Raw genomic sequence first — 11,808 nt, 5'->3', positions numbered from 1 at the left:
GATACGAATGGTGTTGTGTTTAGTGCTTGAATGTTCAGTGAAATGAAACCCAGTCCTGTACAGGGAGATACCGCCTGGGTTGATGATGAATGATGCAGTAAACCAACAGAAAGTATCTACTTGGGGGTGTTTTTATGGCTTTGGCACCACCATCTGGTTTAACAGAACAATCGCTTCATAGTTTGCAGCAACATCAAAACTACATTAGCACAAGAGTGTCTCATAAAAGGCTATTTTTTTTCTATTTGTATGTCTTCAAAGCAGTTAAGAAGTCAGATGTTTCTCTTGTTTGAACATTTTAATTAAAATCATACTGGGAGTGAAAATATGTCACAAAATGCTCAAAATATGAACATAATCTACACCAATTGTGCAAGTAAATATATACAATCCCTAAAAGCAGTTTGTCTTGATCTGAAAGGAATTTTGGTTTTTATTTGGTTGTGCAGGCAGATAAAACTGACAAATAACACAGTATCTTCCTCCTTTCCAAAATGGCATATTGCATCAAGTCGTCAGCATGTTGTCATATTTGTTAATTTTCTAGCTGGATTCTCAGCTTTTATGAGCATGTTAGAAGTTCACTCATATCCACTTTTATGACAGCCTGTCTATGAGCTAGGTGTGTGCAAGGCTTTCTTTGTTTCATTTGTTTATCGCTACCTTCAGACGTGCACCATGCTCTGTCAATGTACAGGCAATTTTAGAAGTTGGTTTCATGTTTGAATAAGACCCTGGGTCACTTTTCCGCAAAAGCCACAAAGGCAGTCTGACTAAGTAGGACCTAGTAAAACTTTCAACATGGCTTAAGTCTGAACTGAAGGCCATCACATGAATGGAATAGGCACAAGGTTAAATAAACAGATTGCAATATCAAATGAACAACTTGTTTTGATGTGTCAGAAGAAGAATAAATGTCATGTAATTAAAACACAAGGAAATATAATCAGTTTCATGAACCACAAAAACTGTGACCAGTTTTAAAGTGTCTAAAATCTATATTTTTATAATAATATATCAAATGACATAGTGAAAACAATGTGTCGATGTGAAAGGAGTCGCTCGTAGTGATGAACCTACAGAGAATTATCACCTGACTCTGCAGCTCCCCTCGGCTTTACAGAGCTTTATAGTGAATTTCAGCTCACTGTTTAGCTGTCCGGCCGGCAACTTACTGTTTTGGTTCACTCTCACCGCACTCATAGCGTTGTTTTCAGCAACAGCAGGCAGCTGTTTTCAACAAAAAAGCTCTAAAAATCCACTGTACAGTGTACACTACCTGCTCAGCACCAGACGGCAGACAGACAAAGTTAGTGACTAGCTGATGAACATACTGGAGCATTTAGCAGCTAAAGAGCCAGATATTTCCCTCAGGAGTTGGTAGAAACCACAATCAGAGCTTAGGGAGTGAATATTGGACTTACATTCACCAGAAACATGGCTCAAGGTGAATGCTAATGTTGCTCCGTAACTGCTGGATGTGTAAAGAAGCAACTGTTTGCTAACAAACTTTTCCCCATCTGTTGTGGGGTGAAAGAAAAAAAGAACTCGGAAATCCATTATAATCATCAGACCGTCACTCTATAAATGACTCTGAATATGTAGCAAAGCACGAGGGATTTAGAATTAAATCGAGGCCATCCTCCTGCCACCTCTCATGTTGGACATTAATTAAAGCACAGAGATAAACAACTGCAATGTTACAGATTCCATTTCTAAAAGGAGGTGCCAAAACCTGAGAGACAAGCGAGAAGAAGGGTCAAGGATTGTGCATGGTGAGTGTGTTTCTGGAGGTTTTGAAACTGCAGCTCCCACAGACTCCTCCACTCCTCTCGCACAGTTTTACAGTGTATTTTCCCTGCATTCTGAACGTTCCAGGTCATCTCAATTGCGGTCTTGTTTTTTTAAGTTGCTAAATGAAACTGGACTGGGTCCAACAACAGCCAGGATCAGGCTGAATGGCCACGCAAGTTCGTTCAAGTTTCACTGGAGAGTGGTCAAGCCTCTGTAGCCCTTTAAAAGTTAAAGCATGCCATATGATCAAAACAAATGAGCTTGTACATCGAGTTGTTCCAAACACGTCTGATGGCAAGTGTCATAGAGGTATACTTTTTCTGAACAGCCACACTAGAAGGCAGGGTCAAACGCCTGTTGTCATAGGCAGAACGAGACGCAATAATAGTTTAAATAGGGATAACAGCGCACATTTTTTGGACAGTCTCTCCTCAAAGACATTCATGGTGTTTCACTCATTTGTACACACAGAAATTGTTGGACACATCACCCCCCCCCACCAGAATTTGCTTGTGTTGTTTGTGTCCATAAAGCTCAACTTACTTTACTCCTGATATTCTTAACTTATTCAGTCTCAGAACCAGCTCAACAGTCATAAGGGGTTTCCGAAGTTAAAGCAAGTTGTAACCAAGGGTAAAATTCCAAGAATTACATTGTTGGTTTGATGTTATCACCCTCCCCCCCACCTCCAAACAGGAGGATGTAGGTTTCAGATTACGACTGGCTTTGCACGCCACGGGTCTCTTTACAATGGCTGTAGGTATACATGTGCGTGTGACTAGAGAGAGTGACTAAAAAGAGGGCAAATGCAGTGGCCCATTAAGCATGCATATGTCTGTTTTTCAGGAGGAGGAGAGAAGGAACAGCCAAAGTAAACAGGGAGGTCTTTGCACCAATCAGTAGGCAGTACAAGCTGCAAACATGCTACCATGACTTGCAAGTCTTACTGACTGTTAGAGTCCACTGCTGGAAAAAATAAATAAGAATACAAACAGAAATTGCAAATAGCATGATGAATAAATGGAATAAAGAAAATAATTTTTACTATTGATATCCCCAACGACACTAAACTTATTTCTTTGAACATGTTTCATTGGATAAGCATGCTGTATTTATAATGCTTAGACTTCACTATTTTACATATTATGAGAACAAAACTGAATGGCAACTTACAATCTAAAAGGTGAAAGTTGCCTTATGTCACTTGTAAATATGTTTAATGTGAATGAATACACCAATACATGACAGGAAAGACATGAAGTGAAAAGAAACTATACATAGTTCCATAAGAGAATGATTAACTGGAGACAAAGTCTGAATACTAGACTTCCCCACAAACTCCATTGGGAATCTCCACTCTCTCTGTCTTCCTGTGGTTATATAATAGCCCGCCTGCAAACGCAGCCTGAACTTCCTGTGGAATTTAAACAGACACTCACTCACACACGCACACACATAAAGCCACCTCTTAACAACAGCCAGCACTTGCTCTTACAACAAGCCAGCTGCAGTACAGAGAGGAGGCAATGAGCAGCGGGGTGTGGTTTACTACAGTGGGGCTGGTGGCCTGGCTGTGCTGCCTCAGTCTGAGGCCCGTTCAGGGGGGGAAGGTGCTGGTTATGCCTGTGGATGGGAGCCACTGGCTTAGCATGAAGATACTGGTGAAGGAGCTCAGCCACAGGGGCCATGAGGTCTTGGTACTGGTGCCTGAAAGCAGCCTGTTGATCCACGGCTCAGAGAGCTACAAGACTGAGATCTACCAAGTGTCCTATACCAAAGCTGAACTGGATGAAAGTTTCAGCAACCTGAAGGATAGCCTGTTCCTCAAGCCACCAGAAATCACAGATTTGTTTATCAATGTGCAGCGTTTGGTTAACTTTACTTCAATTCAGGTGAAAGGTTGCGAGAGTTTGCTGAACAACCAGCCTCTGATGAGTCGACTGAGGGGAGAGGGCTTCGATCTTGTGCTTACAGACCCCTTCCTTCCCTGCGGCTCCATCCTGGCTCATGTCTTTTCCATTCCAGCTGTTTATTTCCTGCGTGGACTTCCATGTGAGCTGGATACAAAGGCTAACCAGTGCCCCTCTCCTCCTTCCTATGTTCCTGTGTTCTTTTCTGGAAATACAAACATCATGACCTTCCCACAGAGAGTCAAAAACATGGTCATGTCTATTGTGGAGTCCTACATGTGCAGAATAATCTTTGGCCACTTTGACGATCTGGTCAGCAGGCATTTCGGAGACAACATGACCTACAAGAACCTTCTTAGTCATGGTGCTATCTGGCTTCTGAGATATGATTTTGTTTTTGAATGGCCCAAACCTCTCTTGCCAAATATGGTTTTTATTGGAGGTATCAATTGTGCAAAGAAAGCTCCTCTGCCAGCGGTGAGTATTCAAAGAATGTATGCCAGAGTATACACATCTGGATTCAGTTAAGGCAAATCGCATATACTTGCTTTGTGTTGAGTCAAGCTAAAGCAAACCCCTTAAACTTTGATGTAATAAAAACTACAGTGAAAATCATCAAGCTCCACCAATCAATAGTTTTATATTAGCAATTGATCAAATGACAATGTACAATATGAAAGGGGTCACTCATAGTAATAAACCCATGGAGAATTATCACCTAATTCTGCAGCTCTACAAAGCGTTTTAGTCTCTTTTAGCTCATTGTTTTGGTTGTGCAGCCCACAAATTCTGTTCTCATCATCACTGTTTTCAGCAGCAATTGAGCGACTATTTTCAGCAGAAATGCTCTGACAAAGTCAGCAACTTCTTAATGAAAGTAGTGGATCATCTAGGAGCAGACTTACCAGCACAGGCATACAGAGCTGGTAGTCAGCGCGGCAGCGCACCGTGTTCATGGCCCTTTGTAAAGCTTTCTGTGTGGTCTTTGTGTTGTAGCTGAGCTAATGTTAGCAGCTCAGAGAGGCTGACAGGCTCTCTGGTGAGTGTGTGTCTGTGGGGGAGTGTCAGTATGTAAGTTAGCCGTGGCACCACTGTGAAATTCTTTAAGGGAAAGAATGCAGTCCGAACCATTTTGCCAAAACTGAAAAATAGAGTAGTAGATGGTTAGCAAAAAATTAACTTTGCAGCCAGGAAAGCTACCGTGCCGACTCATTCTGGCCTGAATCCATCAACAACACTACTAAATACCTATATACATTGGTTTTCAGCCAAAAAAGTTTTGGGGGTTTAGTTACACTTAAAGAGTCAGATCCTTTCGCAGAAGTTGGTTGAGACTAAAACAGAGCCAAATGGAAAGTGAAAATTTGACTTAGATTCACCTGGTGGCCCAGAAACACACCTCTAAATGAGTGCTAATGTTGCTTGTCTGTCTGATGTTTAAATGGGTAATTGTTTGCTAACATGTTGGCCAAAATAATGAGGTGATATTATGTCCAATATAGGTGTTTTTCAGCTTGTAGATTTCTTCTGAACCCAAGAGGCCAATAAAATCAGTTGATGCAGCTTTAACGCTTGGGTGGATATCTTCGTTCATGGTTTAAAAAACTGAAAATACTTGATTTGCTCAGCTTTTTCTTGTTTAGTATGTTTTGAACCAGTCAGCAACTTTTCTGACTACAACTGGTTTTTGTAAACTTACATTAACATAATGAGCGGGACAGATTCAGGGAATTTAACACCTCTGCATTAATGCTTGCTTGAAACCGAACAGCTGTGTAGAATATAGACACACATCTTGTTTGCTTGTATTATTTTGTACTCCATACAAAGTTAAAACAACATATACAGGTTATACATTTAGGGGACCTGCAAAATATTTCAGTGTTATACAACAAATAATAAAGGCCTTCAATAATCTTTTTCTGTGGTACAAGAAAGCACATTCCCTTTTGAACTGAATTTGGAGATAAATGTGTTTCAGGAGCAAAACACTGGTGCTGAGAAATAATGGAAATAATAATAAAGACTGTTTTGACTGTTTTTCATGATTTACCAAGAACTGGCTCATAACACTGTGAAAGGCCGGGTTTTTCTGCTGTTCTGGAAGATTCGATGTGTGAAATCTAAGTCAGGAAAGGCAGATTTCTGGACTGTGGCCAGCATGATCTAAGAATAGAAGTGAGGGGCCCTGTTGTGTTACCAGGTATCAAATACTCAACAAACAGTTGGTTGATATAAGCACAAAAGAGATTGTGCTTCTAAGATTACTAAATTAGGTGGATCTATGCTGAATACAATGTTAATCAAATGAATTCCCTTCAGTATATTTGAAAATAATGTATGACAGCAGCTTTCAGATGGAGGTGATATAATAGCTGCACTATCACCCACTATCAAACGTTTTATTATGAGCAAACATCCATACACTCTGGAACTGAGAATTTCTTTACACGCTTCTTGAGTTCATTTTTGTTTCTTTTCCAACCTCCCTGCAGGACTTGAAGGAGTTTGTGGATGGCTCAGGAGACGACGGCTTTATTGTCTTTACCCTGGGCTCAATGGTGTCCACCATGCCTGAGGAGATAGCTAAACAGTTCTTTGATGCCTTCCGGCAAATTCCTCAAAGGGTAACAGTAACCTTAACAGATTAAATCACTTTACTTAATTCTATCTAATCAGTATATGCAAACAACTCCACTAATTACTTTTGTTAGACTGCTATTTATTCTTTTCAAATAAAACACACAAGTTTCTAACTACAGAAGCACGGCAAACATTTACTCATTAGCCAGAGATTTTCACACTCAGCATGTATGCTAAAGCCCTAATCAGTTTGAACCATAGGACTTTGTCCCCTGCCTTGTTGTAAACATGCCAAACTCTCACTTCTTTACATAAATAGTTTGCCCATCAAATGTTAAACATGAAGAGGTATTATTTATGTTTCAGGTTGTGTGGAGATACACTGGAGTCCTACCTGAAGATGTACCCAAGAACGTTAGACTTATGAAATGGTTACCTCAGAATGACCTCCTAGGTATGTTTAGTTATATCTAGACAAATGTATGTGGTGATGCTATCATGTCATAAATCATACCATTCAAACTAAGTCTATTCAAATAAAATTATCTGCAGTTGGTTTGTGCTGGACTGGTCCTGTAATTGTGGCTGTTCCTGTGCTCTTTAGCCCATCCCAAAGCCAAAGTCTTCATCACTCACGGAGGTACCCACGGTATCTATGAGGGTATCTGTAATGCTGTACCCATGTTGATGTTTCCACTGTTTGGGGACCAGGGGGACAACGTACATCGCATGGTGGCCCGCGGTGTTGCAGAGAAACTCGGCATTTATGATGTGACGACTGAAAACCTATTGGCTGCACTAAATAAAATCATCCATGACAAAAGGTAAGACAACTGGATGTAAATTAAAGAGAATACTCACTCAGTTGTGTGTGGAAATGATAACATTCACTATTAAAGAAAAAAGTACAAAAGTTATGTTTACATTCACTGTTGCTCTCCAAAACGCATTGTGTGTATCCTTGAGCTCTAAGAACTGATTTTTTAAGTTTACATCCGTGTTTACTAGTTTTTAGTCCGCATTTCTTGGCACATTACCTAAAGATCTGTGGAATAGTGTGAAACCATTGGCAGGACTGTGAATTGCATCATTCGCATGTGCATGTGTGTCCTCTTAGACCTTAGACCTCTTATCTGGACTGTGAAGTCTTCTTGCAAACGAACAAAGGTTATGTTTACATTCAGTTTACACCCATGTTTGCTTGCTAGCAGTCGTCTTCTTCACTGTCTTTGTTGGCGTATTGCTATGTTTGTTGGCACGTTACCAATACCAACTGTCAATCAGCGGAGTAGCTTGAAACAAACAAAATGGGGACCTAAAGGTAAAAACATTGACCCATAGTGTTTCTAGTGGGACTTTACGTCTAGGGTACTTTTAAGACGAGGCAACTTACACCTTCATCATTCTTATTAGTTCATAGAGTTTGGTGACCTCATGAAATTCCCACATGGCTCCACCGACAGTCAACCTGAGCAGAGGTCTGATCAGCATGAATAAGTCAAAACACCTGTGTGGCTGCACAGGACCTTTAAAAAAAATCTAATTAAAAAGCTTTGGTTCATGATTTTTAAAGAACATGTTCCATTAATATTGCATATTATTTTCACTAGTGTATTGTAATAATGTGTGCAATCTACATTGAAAACATATGAAAATGTTTTGGAAATGAATGACTATTTTTGCACAGTTTTAGTTACCTTCTGTGGCCAATAGCCCTCCACCTTGTAGACGATAAATCCATGGAGATAGTGTGTAGGGGCTTTCTTCCTTTTTACGAGTTTATACTTAAACACATTTCATATTGCGTGCAGCTTCACAAATTCTTCCATAAAATAATTACTGGTAAAAATGTTTTTTTATTTGTATCCTACCTTGTAAATACACTCAGGGTGCATTTAATAACCTGTAATTGAAAGGGTTACCAATTTGTTATTGCTGCAGTGAGTTAGGCTGGAAGGCAAGCTATCTCTTTATTTGCAGTTTACCCTATATTTAGACTGACATAAATCTTTCGCATCTTATTTTACACATTTATAATGTAAACATATGTTATAATGTAGTCTGTGAGGATATACTGTAAATCTTGTGATGATCAAAATTAGAGATCATACTATTAACTTTTTATTTTTCAAAATATTACTTCTCCCCAGTTACAAAGAGAAGATAGTGACGCTGTCTCAAATACACCTGGACCGTCCGGTTCAACCTTTGGAAATGGCTGTTTTCTGGACTGAGTTCGTCATGAGACACAAAGGAGCTGCACACCTAAGGGTAGCTGCACATGACTTAAACTGGATTCAGTACCATTGCTTGGATGTCATTGGCTTTTTTGTCATCATTCTCTTAACTGTTCTGTGGGTGACACTCAAATGCTGCTTGTTCTGCACACGCAAGTGTTGCAGAAAGGCGACTGCAAAGAGAAAGCAAGCGTAGTTTGCAACATTCATTAGGTTTTATAAATTCTGTAATGAAGTAAATAATGGAGGCTGAAACACTGCAATGACATTTCAAACTGATGTACTGTGTGTATATATATGTGTGTGTGTGTGTATGTATGTGTCATGTATCTGTATGCACACTACATGTGTGTATGTGAAATCTCAGCCATAGTGCCATTACTGCATTGTCTTTAAGACATGTCTAACATGATGTTGGCAATGACTGATTGAAGCCATCCCTTGGAAAACAAACTTCCAAGTAAATAAAATGTGTTTTCTTTGTCTCATTTGTAATATTTTTAGAATATGCGAAGCATAATTCTTGAATACACTTTAGACCCTTCCTCACTTTGAAGTTTCTCCACCAAGTGGACTCCTTTAATGTCCAGTCCTCTGGTTGGGGGGGTTTATTGGCTGCAGGAGTCCATTTTGTTTTAGGGTGGGATAACTGACTTAATTTTTTTATTGCTTATGTACAAAACATGGTCCTATACACTGTATTTTTCTGTATCAGAGCATTTTAGGCAATACAACACCATTTAGCAGCCATATTGGAGGTCCACAGCTCTTGGGAAGATTTCCAAATAACTGATCACATTTCTGAATTTACGCCACAAAACTTGGTGTCTCACCAAAACAAGGAGACAAATATATAGGATTTATTTCTGTTCAGCGTTTAACTTCATCATTTCATTACAAATAGCTTAATCAGACTGGTGTGTTCAGATAATCAACTCGTTCTTACATTGCTGAATTAGCCTGCTAGTTAGCAAGCTAACAACACGTATAATATATTTTTCTCTGTACTAATTGGCCCCAGTTGCATCATTCATGGGAAATTTCATTAACTCATATATTTAAATGTGCTTTCTCCACTTGTTTAACTGAACAGTTGACTGACGACCCATTCTTCTTCATCTCAACATCTTGCAAATGCAATAACTGGAGGCTGATAAATACAATCACTGTCAAGGTTTGCCTGTGAGCAGCAATTTTCAGGAATGTATCAGAGGCTCTCAGAGGCTGTTATTAGGGAAACAGATGGCTGCAAAGTGATGCTAGACTTTGAACCAGTGACCTTTCAGTCAGTTTTATTTGATATCTTCAGGCTGCTGTTTGTTTGCTGTCAACCATAGCTGTGTAAATGCATCATCTAACAGCCAATTATCTTGCCCTAGAAGAATGTTTATTGGCGACAGTCTTCACTTTTCTCCACTCTGACTCCACCTCTGACTATAACAAAAACCAAAAAAACAAACAAACAGGTGAAGCTATGTGGATATATTGTAGCTTCAATTCAACCTGGAGCCCCTGTGAGCTGTCTAGAGAAGCCAAAAGACGCGTTCAGTGTGAGCAGAAACTTCAGCTCAGTCTGTGCTCTCCGGTCAGTGAGCAAGAGAGAAATGATGGGACATCTTGGATTCTACCTGGGTTGTGTTGAGTTTTGTTATTATCTTCAAATCTCACTAGGTATACTGCGTGACCTCATTTGGGCCCTGACCTGTACAGACAAATCCACAGACAGCTATGTAGTCTCAAAATGAGTTATATTGTTTTCTTTCTTTTGTTTTTTTTCAGCAGGTGCCAGAGCCCACTGTATGCAAAACGTGTTTTTCCTCTTTAATACGACAACTGCAAATTGCAATTTTGACCATTCCTTTTGTCACTGAGCAGAGCCTGCAGGGTAGTTTACTGATGAAACACTACCAGACCTTGAAATGTTAATCTGTGCCCTCTAACTGTTACACAGTACACAAACTACATACCAGACATTTAACTGTTACCACTTTCAGTGTTAATATCTTCTGTTGTTATTTGTTGTTATTGTGAAGAATGCACTTTTTTTTAAAGAGCTAAAGTACTAAAATATAATAGGCAACCCAAAGTGTTGCAGTAGTCTCAGTCTGAATATTGCTCCCTTCTTACTGAATCAGTCATCCCCAGTATACTGGTATTTTTCACCATGTGTGGTTTACCCACACTACAGTAGCTGCAGCTTTTGTTGTGCTGGTTACTCTCTCTGCCTGCCTTGCAGAAGTTGGGGTCATGGGGGGTAGTGTAAACTTCTGCAAAGAATTTGCATTGTACAAACTGCACAAGTGGCCACTGAAAAGACTGTGGTGAGTTCAAACATTGCTCTCCAGTAAACTAGATTTCTCACCTGTTTCAGTACACATGTGCATATCCTAAATAATTCCTTTTCATCATTTCACTGAGCTACATTTATTGTCATATTAAGTGTACTTGACATCAAAAGATGAGTTCCAACTCATTAACTTAAAATAAAACCAAATTCATTTGTGCCAGTTTACCTGTTTTTTTTTTTTTTTTGCACAGATTGGAAGATGATGAAATGAGGACTGACTGCAGAAGATCCCTACCTGCCCTCATCAATGGTTCAATTGCAAATCCACCTGAGCCATTCATGTTTCTGGAAAATGTTGAGACCAACACGTTCAAATTACATGAGAGTAATTTATAAGGCCATCTGCCTCATCATGATGGCCACACAAAACGTTTTTCTGTGGCTACTGAGAAAGTGTAATCTTTCATAACCAATCCTGATCCAACTTCACGTAACATTGGAAACATCAAAGCATGTTTCATCTCCACCTATTCAAAGGACTTGTGGGAGTGCATCTGCACTTATAACCCTCTAAGAAATATGACACCATCTACAAACCGTCACATATCTGCTCATAACCCTACATAAGCATAATTTCCTCCATTGCAACCATAGTAACGTGCCGTGCTGCTGGAAAACACATGTATTGTGAATGTCACCTTCATCTGTAAGGTAATGTGTACTGTATACTGCTCTGTCTGACTGCATGTGAGGACCAAACAACCGCTCCCTGAGAGTGCAAAAACATGAGAAACCACCATGGAAACTCTCAATAACCTAGAATGTTTTCTAAGTGCTGCAAGATTTTTTGTTGAGATCCTAATTGACAAGTTCTTCTCCATAAGACTCAGTGGTAAGCAATAACAATGGCAAATGTCTTCAGCTTCACAATAAAAGTCAAGTGGACTGTATTTTCTGACCTGCCATCATGCTTCCTGGTCACAGAGAAGACTCTACA

The 11,808-nt window shown here is 39.7% G+C and overlaps 1 protein-coding gene across 2 annotated transcripts; it reads left to right on the top strand.

Moving 5' to 3' along the window:
• Positions 1–3,209: 3,209 nt before the first annotated feature.
• LOC122886110 (UDP-glucuronosyltransferase-like) lies at positions 3,210–11,761 on the top strand. Of its 2 annotated transcripts, XM_044218056.1 has the most exons (6): positions 3,210–4,181; positions 6,200–6,331; positions 6,654–6,741; positions 6,892–7,111; positions 8,438–8,558; positions 11,063–11,761. In XM_044218056.1, exons 1-6 carry the CDS (start codon positions 3,321–3,323, stop codon positions 11,072–11,074), a joined length of 1,434 nt encoding a protein of 477 aa, XP_044073991.1. In that variant the 5' UTR covers positions 3,210–3,320; the 3' UTR covers positions 11,075–11,761. The 2 variants fall into 2 exon arrangements, with proteins under 2 accessions (XP_044073991.1, XP_044073990.1); XM_044218055.1 differs by lacking the exon at positions 11,063–11,761 and having other exon boundaries at positions 3,213–4,181; positions 8,438–9,007.
• Positions 11,762–11,808: the final 47 nt, after the last annotated feature.

This window comes from Siniperca chuatsi, linkage group LG12 (genome assembly GCF_020085105.1).
Source record: "Siniperca chuatsi isolate FFG_IHB_CAS linkage group LG12, ASM2008510v1, whole genome shotgun sequence".
Lineage (NCBI taxonomy): Eukaryota > Metazoa > Chordata > Actinopteri > Centrarchiformes > Sinipercidae > Siniperca > Siniperca chuatsi.
This window is presented reverse-complemented; position numbering and strand designations above follow the sequence as displayed.

What these genes read in the sequence shown, in the direction of transcription:
- LOC122886110 (XM_044218055.1), top strand. Translation starts at nt 3,321, where the DNA reads ATGAGCAGCGGGGTGTGGTTTACTACAGTGGGGCTGGTGGCCTGGCTG. An exon ending in AGAAAGCTCCTCTGCCAGCG is followed by an intron (nt 4,182 to 6,199) that starts GTGAGTATTCAA and finishes ACCTCCCTGCAG; the next exon opens with GACTTGAAGGAGTTTGTGGA. An exon ending in AAAATCATCCATGACAAAAG is followed by an intron (nt 7,112 to 8,437) that starts GTAAGACAACTG and finishes ACTTCTCCCCAG; the next exon opens with TTACAAAGAGAAGATAGTGA.